The sequence below is a fragment of the Rana temporaria genome, chromosome 1, assembly GCF_905171775.1.
Source record: "Rana temporaria chromosome 1, aRanTem1.1, whole genome shotgun sequence".
Taxonomy (NCBI): domain Eukaryota; kingdom Metazoa; phylum Chordata; class Amphibia; order Anura; family Ranidae; genus Rana; species Rana temporaria.
Genome location: NC_053489.1, coordinates 267,225,483 through 267,240,901, shown reverse-complemented (window position 1 = coordinate 267,240,901; position 15,419 = coordinate 267,225,483). Strand labels below are relative to the sequence as shown.

Genomic DNA, 15,419 nt, shown 5'->3' with positions numbered 1-15,419 from the left:
ACATACTCCAAGCGACTTACAGCTGTAATCGCAGGAAAAGGTGGCGCTACAAAATATTAACTTAAGGGGGCTGAATAATTTTGCACGCCCAATTTTTCAGTTTTTCATTTGTTAAAAAAGTTTGAAATAGTGATTTTATCCAAGATGTACCATTGTATTTCCTTTATTGTTTCACCAAAACCGTCTGTTAAAATACTCTGTGTTCTTCACTCTCAATAAAAAATTTAAACAGAAAAAAAGTTTGAAATATCCAATAAATTTCATTCCACTTCATGATTGTGTCCCACTTGTTGATTCTTCAAAAAAAATTACAGTTTTATATCTTTATGTTTGAAGCCTGAAATGTGGCAAAAGTTCGCAAAGTTCAAGGGGGCCGAATACTTTCGCAAGGCACTGTAATTCTTAAAAAACTGTAAACTTGAGGTATACTTCTTGTTAGAAACTAAAAGGTGTATGTTTGAAAGGAAACACTAAAGGATGTTTTGCCTAACCTCAGTAGAGTCTTTCCAATTTCTTCTTTAGAAAAGGGGTGTATAAGAACCATAATTGACCCTGGTTAAATGTGCTTAGATCTCCTTGTCAAACCAGTTGCTGAAAATAAAGATATTAGAGACATCTCTTTTTACAGGGAACACACCAGACAGTTAAATGAACTCTTTCAGTGCGAGTGTGTGGTAGGTCTTGTAACTGATTGGCACAGATCCCAGAATGCTGATTTAAGACAATTCAAGGATAATTCATGGTTGCCTCAGGCTTATACTAGAATTAAATCTTAGAATATTGTGTTTACTGTAGCATTTTGTACCTTCGGGCAGAGATCTTTGACCAGCTATACTGAAAAGGACAAGACTTTCTGAACATGTTTGCACAAATGCAATTAAAACTTTTTCCTTTTTTGTTTGCCTTTGAGTGGTGAATGCCATCTGTGTTGATTTATTTACAATGCATGTTTTTATAGTAATTTTGTTTTTCTTTTTTCCTTGCGGAGACGAGTGAATAACTTTTCTAAGTTTATAGGATTTGGCTTTTATCCCAATAAATCTGTTTTCATCTTTTCTGTTTGAACAGATGTGTAAACAAAAGCATTGTTGCTTCATGTACGTCTGTGTCTTTGAAATAGAGAGTGAATATGGCAACTTATATAAAAGAATGAAACATTTTGTCATGACTGGACTGGTAGTCCAGTAAAACGAGTACAAATATGCATTTGTAATTAAAAAAATTTTCTATTTAAGTTGAGACTTGTGGTTTTGGTTTTCGCTAACCAAATTCCTATTTTAACCACTTAAGACCCGGACTATTATGCAGGTTAAGGACCTTGTCTCTTTTTGCTATTCGGCACTGCGTCGCTTTAACTGACAATTGCGCGGTCGTGGGACGTGGCTCCCAAACAAAATTGGCGTCTATTTTTTCCCACAAATAGAGCTTTCTTTTGGTGGTATTTGATCACCTCTGCGTTTTTTATTTTTTGCGCTATAAACAAAAATAGCGCCACAATTTTGAAAAAAATTTAATATTTTTTACTTTTTACTATAATAAATATCCCCAAAAAAGATATAAAAACATTTTGTTTCCTCAGTTTAGGCCAATACGTATTCTTCTACCTATTTTTGGTAAAAAATAGTGTTTACAAAATAGGGGATAGTTTTATGGCATTTTTATTAATAATTTTTTTTTTTTACTACTAATGGTGGTGATCAGCGTTTTTCTTCGTGACTGCGACATTATGGCGGACACATCGGACAATTTTGACACATTTTTGGGACCATTGTCATTTTCACAGCGAAAAGTGCTATAAAAATGCACTAATTACTGTGAAAATGACAATTGCAGTTTAGGAGTTAACCACTAGGGGGCGCTGTAGGGGTTAAGTGTGACCACATATGTGTTTCTAACTGTAGGGGGGCGGGGCTGGACGTGTGACATGGGTGATCGTCTTTCCCTATATCAGGGAACAGACGATCACTGACATTGCCACAATGAAGAAGGAGGAAGGTGTGTTTACACACACCTCACCCCATTCTTCAGCTTCTGTGACTGATCGCAGGACACCGGCGGCGATCAGGTCCCACGGTCACGGAGCTTCGGACCGGGTCGTGAACACTTCGGCGGCGTGCTCGCGACCCCACGGCTGGGCTCTTAGAGGACGTACAGGTACGTGCTTGTGCCCAGCCGTGCCCTTCTGCCGACGTATATCTGCGTGAAGGGGTCCTTAAGTGGTTAAACATGACCTCATTGGCAACTACAAAAAGTGTAGCTGCTGACTTTTAATACATGGACACTTACCTGTCCCACGGTCCAGTGATGCGGGCACCCAGAGCCTCGCTCCTCTCCTGCTCCTCTCCTGCTCCTCTCTGCGGCAACGTGTCCCAGAAGATTGCTGGCAGTGAGGGGTTGGCTAGGGTGAGAGAGAAGGAGTCGCCTAGGTGGCAAGAAGAGGAAGGAGAAAGTGGGACAGTAAGTCCCAATAAAATTAAGGTCCCCACCCCCCCCCCCCCCCCAAAAAAAAATAACATGCCAAATGTGGCATGCAAGTGGGCGAGGCATGCTTAAAGCGGAAGTTCCACATTTGGTTATATTTCCTTCCAGAAAAATTGTCTTTCTTTTGTAAGTGTATTTTTACTAGAATAATGAGGTGAAAGTCATAAATAAGTTAAAGCCAATGTTGGGGAAGAAACTTCAGATAATAAAGGTTTGAAAATAATTTAATATGAGTTGGGTATCTCTCCAATCAGCAGAAAAGCATAATTGCATAAAAATATGTTGAGATTTAGAGTTGCTTTATAGCCAAAACAAGCTGGAAAAATAGTTAACCACTTCCCGCCCGGCCTATAGTAGAATGATGGCCAGGCGGTGGTTCCGTTATCATGACTGGGGTAACAAGCCAGTGTGCGCCCATAGAGGTGTGCAGCATGGCGATCGGCGGTGCGTCAGACTGATCCGGTGGTGCGGTGTGTCAGACTGATCAGACTCTGATCTAGGTAAAGAGCCTCTGATGGAGGCTCTTTACCACGTGATCAGCTCTGATCAAGTGTCCAATCACAGCTGATCACTGTGTAAACAGGAAAAGCCATGTATCGGCTTTTCCTCTATTATGTCTGACAGACAGGAGTAGAGGAGAGCCAATCTGATGGAGGCTCTTTACCACGTGATCAGCTGTGATCAAGTGTCCAATCACAGCTGATCACTGTGTAAACAGGAAAAGCCATGTATCGGCTTTTCCTCTATTGTGTCTGACAGACAGGAGTAGAGGAGAGCCAATCGGCTGCTCTCGGACAGGGGGGGGGTCTGCTTATCAGCACAGCCCACCAGGTATGCCACCCATGACCACCAGTGCCCATCAGTAATGCCATTATCAGCGCAGCCCACCAGGTATACCACCCATGACCACCAGTGCCCATCAGTAATGCCTATCAGTGCCTCCTTATCAGTGATGCCCATTAGTGCCACCTTTCAGTGCCCATTATTGACACCCATAAGTACCAATCGGTGCCACCTATCAATGCCCATCAGTGCTGCATATTAGTCGCCATCATCAGTTCCAACCCATTGGTGCCACGTTATCAGTACCCGTCAGTGCAGCCCCATCAGTGAAGGAGAAAACTTCCCGATTTACAAAATGTTATAACAAAGAAAAACTTTTTTTATTAAAAAATGTTGGTCTTTTTTTATTTGTTTATCAAAAAATAAAAACCCCAGTTGTGATCAAATACCACCAAAAGAAAGCTCTATTTATGGGAAAAAAATGATAACAAATTTGTTTGGGTACAGTGTTGCAGGACCGATCAGTTGTCGTTTAAAAAGCAACAGCGCTGAAGGCTAAAAAATGGCTTGGACAGGAAGGGGGAAAAGTGCCCTGTATTGAAGTGGTTAAAAAACAGCTTCCAGACTCTGAAAGAAATAAGTGCCACAGATGTTAGTGGTACTAGCATTAAATGTTTACAATGTTTGTAATACAGATGATAAGATCCGGGATCCATTGGGTTGGTTACAAATTGTTGGTGGGAAGATGGCACACCTCTGTTACCCTTTCTAGATGCAGCTTTTGCAGAAAATTCCAGACATATTAAGGTATACCTTGGTCCTTAACTGACAATTTCAGTTATGATGTGACACGGGACTTTCCAGGGCTCAGGTAAGTAAAACGGAGGGCTGGGGGCCGGTAATTGTCAGATGTTTTTTCACCTTAAAGCTGCTTTCACACTGAAAGCGCCCGGGCGTCGGCGGTAAAACGTTGCTATTTTTATCAGCGATTTACCGTAGTTTTTTTGCTGTGCTTTTCGGCTACAGTGGTGGTTTACTGGCGGTTCGGCGGCGCTGCCCATTGATTTCAATGGACAGGGGCGCTTTAAGAGCGGTGAGTTCACCGCTCCTAGTGCGCTGCAAATAAGCTGCTGGCAGGACTTTTTCTGACGCCCTGCCAGTGCACAACTCCAGTGTGAATGGAGCCGCTCTTTTAGGGCGCTTTGCAAGCGTTTTTTTTAGCGCTATAGCGCCTGCAAAGTGCCTTAGTGTGAAAGGGGTTTAATGCATAGGATGCAGCAGTGCAACTTCTCATCCCATTGTTGTGCAAGCAGGCAACAGCCTACAAGAAGATGACAATGCTGTTCTGAATTCAAGCGTAGCATTCCATCACAAGAACCTGCTTGAGGTGAACTGGCAGGAATAACAGATATTTGTGGGACCTACCAGTGGATCCAAAGGAAAACTAAGTGCAGATGATATTACAATTAAGTACTGAAGCACAAGTCTTTTTATTTTTGACTACCAATGTTACTCCTGTTGCAACTTTTTTATGAGCTACTAAATACCTAAAGATTTATTGCAAATATATTTTGTATATGTATTGTTTTACCCAAGGTGTTTTAGCGAAGTGTTGTGTGGAAATATGAAACTGATATTTGTACTTTTTAAGTATGCTCCATTTTTTTTACTCTCAATACTTGTGTTCTTAAAGAATGTTCTGCAGTGGAATAGGACTAACTATAATTTCAACAATTTCCTGTACTCGTCATTAGGCACAGGGTACCTCATCGGTATCGGCTCATAGAAATATAAGATATCCAAGTCAATGTTTAACATACAGTAAAAAGTTTTTTTGCTATTTGAACAAAAGGTGACATAAAATAAAGAAATATAAAATGTTAACGTTGATGGATGAGTTTCTTCTGCCATCTTTGTCTGAAAATGTGAAATATTGCAGGGTAATCTAAAAGCCATAGATAACTTATGTGTGTGTTTTTCCCATCATATTCAACTTCCTAACTGAGGCATATACTTAGGTGACTCTGATTTTTTGCTTTCACCATGGAGCAAGCTGTATTAAAAGAAATATTAATTTTTTTTTGAAAAGTTAGTTAAAAAATGTAGCTGACCTTGCTAGAATGAATTTAATGGAAAACTGGAGACGTATCAGGTGAAAAGCAATCATATAATAACCTTTTTTTCAGTCTGGATTATTCCTATTGGATGTTTTCTTATTTATATTCAAAGAAGATATCAAATAGTAATTTAAAATTTAAATGGATGTAAACCCAATTCATGAAATTTGAGTTGGGCACATATATCTGCAGTGTAATGTTATCTCTCTCCAAAGCAATATGTCCCATAGCTGTCTCCTGGTATGTTCTTCTGTTATCAACCTGATAACTCCTGACAAGTTTTCCATCAACTGAGATAAGTGCAGCCTGAGTTTTGTGTTGGGAAGGATGCTATAAATAGAGTAGCAGAGTGCTGAACCATTCAACGAACAGTTCTGAAAATCTCCATCTATGAGAAGAGGGGGTGTGTGCCTTTCCTCCACTCAGCTGTCTTGGCTGTATGCCTAGGCTTCACTGCAGTGCTGAACAGGAAGAGAAAATATAACACCATCTGAACCTTCTAAAGAATATATAAAGCTAAAGACAGCGGATATCCATGTAAAACTTTATGTTGGGAGATTTGTTTCATCCCTGTGTATCATCTGAGGCTGTTCACTTCACTGGGTATATGTGAGGGTTTACATTCACTTTAATGCATTGATTACAATGCAATGATATTGTATTATACTTAAAGGGGTTGTAGAGGTTTGTTTTTTATTTTCTAAATAAGTTCCTTTAAGCTTGTTCATTGTTGGTTCACTTACCTTTTTCCTTCTAAATGTTTTTTTCCTTGTCTGAATTTCTCACTTCCTGTTCCTCTTCAGTAAGCTTGCCCCCATCATCTGAGCCGTTCTGGCTGGGGGTTAGTCAGCGTGCTCGCCCCCTCACTTGGGACTACATCCCTGCGGGGAGACACACCTCCCTTGGGACTACATCCCTGCGGGGAGACGCTGTGTCTCCCCACAGGGATGTAGTCCCAAGGGAGGGGGCGAGCACGCTGACTAACCCCCAGCCAGAACGGCTCGGATGATGGGGGCAAGCTTACTGAAGAGGAACAGGAAGTGAGATATTCAGACAAAGAAAAAAAAACATTTAGAAGGAAAAGGTAAGTGAACCAACAATGCACTAGCTTAAAGGAACCTATTTAGAAAATAAAAAACAAACCTTTACAACCCCTTTAATATGCATATACTGTAGATAATATGAATTATAATAATTATAAGCGCTCTTAAAGTATTTTTTTTTAAACCCCTTAAAGTGAATCTAGCAAATAGCACTCGGTGCCCTTTCCATCCCTCCTTCCTCTGACAAAATAAAATAAGTTGGAACATGTTTGTGAAGAATTCAAAATGATCTAAAAAGACAAATCTAAAATACAAAGTAAAATACGTGCTTATATTTTCACTCAACCTTGTAAACCCTTTAAGGGAGCTTACCTTCCTCCTCACTCCTGAGGAAGGGAGGCCCTCTTAATGCCTTCTTGCCCCGTATACACGATCAGAAAATCCGCCAGCAAAAGTCCGATGTGAGCTTTTGAATGGAAATTCCGACCGGGTGTATGCTATATTGGACTTTTGCTGTCGGAATTTCCACCAGCAAAAGTTTGAGAGCAGGTTCTCAATTTTTTCCAACGGAAATTCCGACGTGCAAAATTCGAAAACAATTCGATGCATGCTCGGAAGCATTGAACTTCATTTTCTCGGCTCGTCGTAGTGTTGTACGTCACCACATTCTTGACGGTCGAAAGTTTAGAGAACTTTTGTGTGACCGTGTGTATGCAAGCCAAGCTTGAGCGGAATTCCGTCGAAAAAAACATCCAATTTTTTTCCGACAGAAATTCCGCTTGTGTGTACATATGATTTGATTATGTTGTTTATTTATTGTGCATGTACTATACAGTGTAGCACATTATTTTATCATTTTAATTCTGAGCACTTTTGCACTGCATAATCTGAGTTATAGCATAATTACTCTGGAGGAAAAGAGAATTAACTTCCACATATGGAAAAATTTCTTCACAGTAATAGCTGTGAAAATATGGACTAGACTCTAGTCACTAGTTCTGACGAACTCAGTAGATTGTTTTAAAAATAAACTGGATGTATACCTAAATGCACAAAAGATAACTGGATATTAACATGTATAGGATATGACACCAGAGATTTGGTTGGTCCAAGGAACATCCGATTGCCTCTGGGGGTTAAGAGGAAACAAAATGTCCCCCTGCTGGAGCATTCGTTATAGGGTTTTTTGTTTTTTTTGCCTTCCTTTGGATCAAATGTTAGTATAGATTGTGTATATGGAGGCAAGATATATATTTAGATTTGTTTCTATCGGTTGAGCTAGATAGACCATGTCATTTGTAAATTCTTTATTTATTGTACTCAGCACCTAATAAACTTGTGCAATGACAAAACATGTACAGTTCCTTTTGCAGAGGTAGGCAAATCTGAACAGACGTACATGAATACATTATTGCGACATTGGTAGTGCAATATCAAAAAGTGAAATCGACATACCTAAAAAGCCATATATATCATTTATATTTAATTTCTAGTTTTCTCGGCTATATTGCTCAACCATCGAGGGTGTCATCGACATATGGTAGCAGTATCTTTTAACAGTTCATCTAAAAATATGAGCATGTTCCAAGGGATCCATGTTTTTTTTTTTTGGGGGGGCGGGGTTGAAAGCACTAGGTTTTTCGTCCTTTAAATTGTTCTACCCTTGAGATCTAAAGTGAAACATTAGGAGGTTTCCTGATGCTACCATCTCGGAGGCATATATGACTGATTTGGCGACATTAAATAGGTGATGTTTGACAGAATTCTTATAAGTTTTGACTGGGATATTAGAAACGTGGAGAAGGAAAAAGAAAGGGTCCTCAGGAAGGACATAATCAGTAAATTTCTTTCCAGAAGTACGCTAATTTTGGACAAAACCAAAACATGTATTATAGTGTAATACAAATATAAAGTGCAGATGCGGAAACAATAATAACAATGACCTCAAAACTATGAATAGTCCAAAGTGTATGTGCAACAGATGAAATATCTTCAAATGCTTCAAACCAAAACATAAAGTGCTTCACATGCAGGTCTTCCTGATTAATGAGCTCACAGAGCGCTTACCTCAATTATATGAGTCATAGGCTTTGTATGGCTATGGACCGGCTTACTGAGCAGATGGTATCCTCGATGTGTATCTTCCTGATGCTCCCAATAGCTGTGGTGGTCTTCAGAAAAATGGAGTCTCACAGTAGGATCCGATAGTCATCAGACAGAAGGGAAAAAGAAAGAAGCCTCCATCGTGAAGTACAGTAGGGATACATCGATTTAAGTAAAAATGGATGCTTACAAAACATAAATAAAACCAAACAGGGATAAAATTTACAATCCAAACGGATGGACGGACTCCACGTCACTTCCGGTCACGTGTGTTATGTACGCGTTGCGTCACATCACGTGACTTCATCAGAGGAAAAGTATTATAGTCCCCTGTGCAGGGATCTGTAACTGTAGGAAAGTATTTATGAAGAACGGTTAGCATGCAATACCACTTTGTAAGGATCTTGTGAAGTTAGTTTCTTGAAACTGTGTTCATATGGATGATTTCAATGCAAAGCATGTGATCTTCCTTCATTGTTCTACCGTGAGGGATCTATGTAAGTGTGTTTCCCATTTCTGGAGATAAGGTGGTTTATAATTGAGTAGATGGGCTGTCTTTTTTCACAGTGACTAACTATGTAACTATGTAGATTTTGAAACGCATGATTAAGATTGTGGTTAAGGTATCATGGCTACTTTTAATTGATTTTATGAATTGTTTTTTTCCTGATGTAGTTTCAGTTATTTAATATAAACACTTTAAGAAAACTGAGCCATTATGCTTAGTGATCATGACAGCTAGTAAGATTAAAGCCTTTAGTAGTTTACGCAATTTGTTCGCTTTCCATAAAGAACTGCAGCTTTTTTCATCAGTGATGTAATTGAGCACATTTCCAATTGCAGAAATGGGAATTTACCAAAGAAGAATCGATATCACAGAAAAACAAAGAAGAAAAGAAAAGCCCTAGCATCTTACAGTATCCAGTAGTTCACAATCAAAGTCAAGTACTGCAAGTTGGTGAAAAAATGTTTCTGGTTGGGGAGACTCCAAGATCAATAATAAAGTAAGTGCAAAGACAATAAGGGACACTATAGCAAAACCAAGCAATAATTACATGAAAACATAATATGTATAAAGCACAGTTACCTATTTCTTTCATACGGAATGATCATTGCTTAATGTAATGAACCTATTACCATAACTGGGTAATTCTTTATTAATACTTGGCGCACTTAACTTAGTGTTAGGTGTTAGGGTTCATTCCATCAAGATGCCTTGTACACATTTTAAAGCACACGTTTTCATGCGTCATTTTGATCAGGCTGTCAACACACCTCAGTGCACGAAAAACAAGTCTTGCATGCAACCCATAGGACATTAGTACCTGTTAGTTGTAGCATGTTATAGCTCAGGTATGTTGCAGTAACCTGTAGAAGTGCTTGAGGTGAAATTGGCAATAAAAGGCAACGCACTGCAAGCACTAATACAGTGCATTGTTGTGCGATAAACTATGAGTATGTATGCGTGTTGTGGTGTAAGTGAGCCTCCAGAACCAGAGTAGGGGGTAGAGGTTAAAGATAAAATAAATGTATTTAGGGATTAAGTGTATGGTTTACCACTTGACCTCCCGAAGGTTTCATCCCCTTACTGACCAGAGCATTTTTTGTAATTTTGCACTGCAATATTTTAACTGGTAATTGCGAAGTCATGCAATGCTGTACCCAAACAAAATTGACATCCTTTTTTTCCCACAAATAGAGATTTATTTGTGTGGTATTTGATCACCACTGGGATTTTTACTTTTAGTGATATAAACTAAAACAGACCAAAATTTTTGAAAAAAATATATATTTTCTACTTTGTTATACAAAATATTAAATAAACTCATTTTTGTCATATATTTAGACCAAAATGTATTCAGCTACATGTCTTTGGTAAAAAAAAAAATTCAATAAGCATATATTTATTGTTTTTTGCAAAAGTTATAGTGTCTACAAACTATGGTATATTTACTGGAATTTATGCAGCTTTTACTTTGACTGCCTATCTAATTTCTTGAGGTGCTAAAATGGCAGGGCACAATAAAAAATTACCCCCCTTTTGGAAAATAGACACCCCAAGGAATTTGCTGATAGACATGTTGAGGCCATTGAATATTTCATTTTTTTTTTTTTTTTCACAAGTGATTGAAAAATTACAAAATAAAAATTTTCACAAAGTTGCCACTAAATTATATATTACTCACACATGCCATGGATATATGTGGAATTACGCCCCAAAATACATTCTGCTGCTATGGGGATAACACACAAGAGGCTTTTTGACAGGCTAGCCACGTTCAGGACCCCAAAAACCAATCACTGCCTTCAGCCTTTCTAAGGGCATAAATTGCTCATTTCACTTCCTTACTACCTATCACAATTTCGGAGGCCCTGAAATGCCAAGATAGTACAACCCCCAAAATGACCTCTTTTTGAAAAGTAGACACCCCTAGATATTTGCTGAGAGGCAAGTTGAGTACATGAATTATTTTATGTTTTGCCACAAGTTTCTGTGTTTTTTTTTTTTTTTTACACAAAATATTCACTATGCCTCTTAGCAAATACCATGGGATGTCTACTTTACGGAAAGGGGTCATTTAGGGGGGTTTGTGCAATCTTGACATTTCAGGGCCTCTGAAACTGTAAGGTAGTAAGGAAGTGAAACAAGCAATTTAAGCCCTTAGAAAGCCTGAAGCAGTGATTGGTTTTCGGGGGCCTTTACACGGCTAGACTGCCAAAAAGTCTCTCAAATGTGGTATCCCCATACTCGGGAGAATCATCAGAATGTGTATTTTAGGGTGTAATTTTACATATACCCATGGCATGTTTGAGAAATATATCATTTAAATGACAACTTTGTGTAAAAAAATAGAAAGGCAAAACATTAAATACTTGCATATTAACCTTTAAAATTAACACTTTTGATTTCTCCCATAGACTTCTAAAGGGTGTTCCGTGGCTTCTACCGTTGACATATTTATTATTGCATTGCGCCAGTCTGCTGCGCCAGTTCACACGCTCAATTAATGATTTATCCGGCGCACCAATTAAGGTATGAACCGGCGCAGCGCATTGTTCATAGTAAATCAGCCCCATTGTGTCCATAAATGAGCGGACTACCCCTTCCAAGTCATCATCGGCTAGCAAAGGGCTTCCTCCACCAATTTTTCTCATAGTTTTTCATGAAGGGAAAGCTTTGTACCAAACAACTAGTCATAATTGGAGCAAATTAAGGCAACCATGGGACAGTTTTTGTTTTTTTGACACTTTTTTGGGTGAATAAGTGAAAGGGGGGGGCAAGATCTGGGGGCCTAGTTTTTAAAGAGTGCTTCCAGATTCTGATACCCCCCGCTTCCGGAGACCCCCACAACCACCGGCCAGGTGGTTGGAAGAAGCCCTCATCCCCATCAAGAATGCCGCAAAGCAGCCCCCCCACCTATGTTGAAGGCATGTCTGGTATGGTTAAAGGGGGTGATCACTCGCGCCCCCCCCCTTTCCTGACCTGCCCATGGATTTGGGGGGACCTCCCCTTCTTTTTTTTGTGTGGGGCTCCCCACTGATGACTCATGGGCTGTTAACGAAGCAGTGGCTGCCCGCTCGTCAACCAGCTATTCACAATTTGTTAGGGAGAAAAAAATATCAACAAAAACACAGCACTTGCGTGTTTGTTGCTGGTCCATTGAAGTCTATTACATGTGTAACACAATCTGCTGCAGAAAATAAAAGTACCTGACCCTTTCCAAAAACGCATAGATGTAAATATGTCCCATAGGAAACCATGTTAAATGGACTGTAGTGCATTTCTACAAACTGCAAAACACACTAAAAACCGCATGGGTGTGAACCTATACTTAATTAGCGAAGATCCCCAAACATTTTTTTCCTTGAATTCTGTGACACATATTCACTATTCCCTGTGTGTAGTCACTGCTGTGTCACAAGTGTCACAGAGCATGCTTTCTGAACTACAGAGTTGCTGAGAGAAGAAGTTTCAGGAGGCAGCGTCGGTAGATAAATCACTGCTTACAGGTAGCAAGGTACCATGGGATATATAGTCCTTAAAATGGAAATTAACCCTGTGGTGCGGGCCCTACACAAATATACGGCCTCTCTGAGCCTATTCCTTAGCGCCTAGGGGCCGCATATTTGCATTAATTGCCCTAATACACCTGAGCCAAGAGCACACAGTTGTCGTCGATTTACCGAAAGTTTGCGGACCATGTGACCGTCGTGACAGCCAATCACGGCGGTCACGTGATCATTAGCTGTACTCAGAGTCTCGGCATCATAAATCTCTTAAAGGGCCAGGAGGTGCCTTCTCCAAGAGTTTAAAGAGCACAGGAGAAACTTCAAGCTTGCAGGAAATCCAGAATGTCGTGGCAAGAGATTGCCAGCAGTCAGGCAGCACTTACAACATGCGAGGAGATTGCTTAATGTTGACGATTTTATCAATGTTTATTTCTTTTGTCACCTTTATAAGTGCTGGATTATTTATATCCCTATGAATTCAGTGTATTCACTGTGCCAGTGGTAAAGAGATGAATACATTGGATTAAGCACATGCAACATAAATCCTTAAAATATTTAGTTTAATATGTATGAATGGTATGTTGGCTTTTTTCAAACTATGTTCTGATATTTGTAAGTAAGATATGGTAGTATGTATTAGATGAAAAGGAACTGCTTGTGTATATTGCATTTAGACGTAGTAGAAAATGCATTGGCAGAAAAATAGTGTAACTAAAGTAAAAATACATTTGGTAGCTTTCAGAAGTAGCCTATGCTTTATTATTTTTCATTAAATGCTTCAGTGCTCATTGATAGTCCTGTAATAATTTACAGATGCAGTATTTCATATCAGCTCTTCTGTGCTAATGTTAAACACTATTAGTAAAATGTCATTGAACACTACAGCTAAAATAAACTTTCAAATGCAGCAGGATAAAGCGACACTTGATTTTAATCACCAAACAATGTTTACCAACTTTTTTTTTAGCATCTTCATTTTCTACTTGCTGTGCTATCCTGCACTTTTCCTTAACTCCTGTTTTTTGAGGTGCGAGCAGTGCATGTATATTATGGTAATTTGCACTGCTCTACACAGACCTCATCTCCCAATGTACAATTATATGGAGATAGAAGTTGCAGTGTAGTAAAGGGTTAATGATGCAGATTGGCTGGGATAGCCCCCCTTTTTCAGCTGAGAAAGATGCTCACCCCAGTCTGGTGTATGCCTGTTGTGTAAATACTGTAGATTAGTGTACAAAGTGTAGTTGGCCAGTTGGGTGTAAACTCAGTACTTGCTCCGATAATGGCTCACAGCCCTCAAGACATCCTATAAATACATATTCCAATTTAGCAGCCTGATGACGTAATTGATGCATGTTTATTGCCTTCAAAGTTCACGCCTCCACTTAAATGTTTCTGACTCCAACTTAACATTAGCGCTTAAGTCATAAATCTGGGGAACTTACCTAACCCCCTCCATTTGCTTGCTGTAGCTCTGCTACATAACTGCCATATCTGTGTGGCACGTGTGCAAATTATGTATTTCCTGCACCCCCTATGAGCTGCTCTGATTGCTGGTACCTCCCAATGAGTGATAGATAGTGGGCTTAGCTTTTATCCTGGTCCCACTGCCTTTTAAGTAGCCTGTAGGCAGGGCTGTTATTTTTTTTTTTTTCATGTGAACTCATTCACAAATTCATGTTTGTACCAGTGCTGGATCGGTCTAAGGAATGCAGTTCAAATTGGGAACGTGCCCAGGAGAGTAGCCACATTTCCATATACAGAAGGACCATTAGGAGCCAGCGTAGCCACCCTCAGAGGGGAGTGTGATCAGAAGAGTTTTTATGCTCAAATTTATCCCAGATATCCAAATGAATACAATTAAGGAAACAGGTTTTCCCTACAGCAAGAAATAAAAAGGCGATTGAGAGGAGAGCTCAGCACATCAGCCTGTGATTCATATTCTTAGCCATGCATCTTGCTCTAGCTGTACACTAAATGTAACTTCAGCTCCTCCCCACCCTCTGCTTTGTGGGCCTGTGAAAAAAATGTTTTTACTTGTGAGTTTCACAAAGCTTTAGAGCAGGGCTCGCCAAACTTTCTTGACAAAGGGACAATTTACTGTTCTTAAGACTTTAGGGTGGCCGGACTGTGGTCACTGGGAGTAGAAATTGCCCTGGCGTCAGTGAGAGTAAACAATCCATCCTTGGTATTAGGAGGAGAAATAGTGCCCCATCGCTGGTGTCAATGGGAGGTATAGTTCACCATCATTGGTGTCAGTGGCATAAATAGTTTTCCATCTCTGGTGTCAGTGGGAGAAATGGTGCTCCATAATGGTGTCAGTGGGAGAAATAGTGCTCTATCAATGGTGTCAGTGGGAGAAAGTGGGAGAAATGGTGCTCCATCTCTGGTGTCAGTGGGAGAAATGGTGCTCCATCTCTGGTGTCAGTGGGAGAAATAGTGCTCCATCACTGGTGTCAGTGGGAGATATATTGCTTTATCAATGGTATCAGTGGGAGAAATAGTGCTCCATCACTGGTGTCAGTGGGAGAAATAGTGCTCCATCACTGGTGTCAGTGGGAGAAGTAGTGCTCCATCACTGGTGTCAGTGGGAGAAGTAGTGCTCCATCACTGGTGTCAGTGGGAGAAATAGTGCTCCATCACTGGTGTCAGTGGGAGGAATAGTGACCCATTGTTGGTGTCGGTGGGGAATATAGTGACCCATCAATGGTGTCAGTTTTGCAAATTGTGCCCCATCAGTGGCATCAATGGGGGAAATGGTGTCCAATTGTTTATGTGAGTAGCAGGAATTATGCCCCGTGTTCCATTGTTTGTGTCAGTGAAAGGAATAGTGTCTTGTATCAGTAGGAGGAAAAGTGCCCCAAGCGCCAGATAAAGGAAA

At 39.9% G+C, this 15,419-nt stretch overlaps 1 protein-coding gene across 2 annotated transcripts in view; it reads left to right on the top strand.

Annotated features, from left to right (window-relative positions):
- Positions 1–15,419, top strand: part of ERCC6L2 (ERCC excision repair 6 like 2) — a 167,358-nt gene that overhangs the window by 134,475 nt on the left and 17,464 nt on the right. The window contains exon 18 of one of the 2 annotated variants that reach the window (XM_040355475.1): positions 9,371–9,531. In XM_040355475.1, coding sequence (XP_040211409.1) covers positions 9,371–9,531 — 161 coding nt within the window. Of the gene's footprint in view, positions 1–9,370; positions 9,532–15,419 lie in introns of those variants that run through there. The other variant, XM_040355476.1, reaches the window with a different exon arrangement.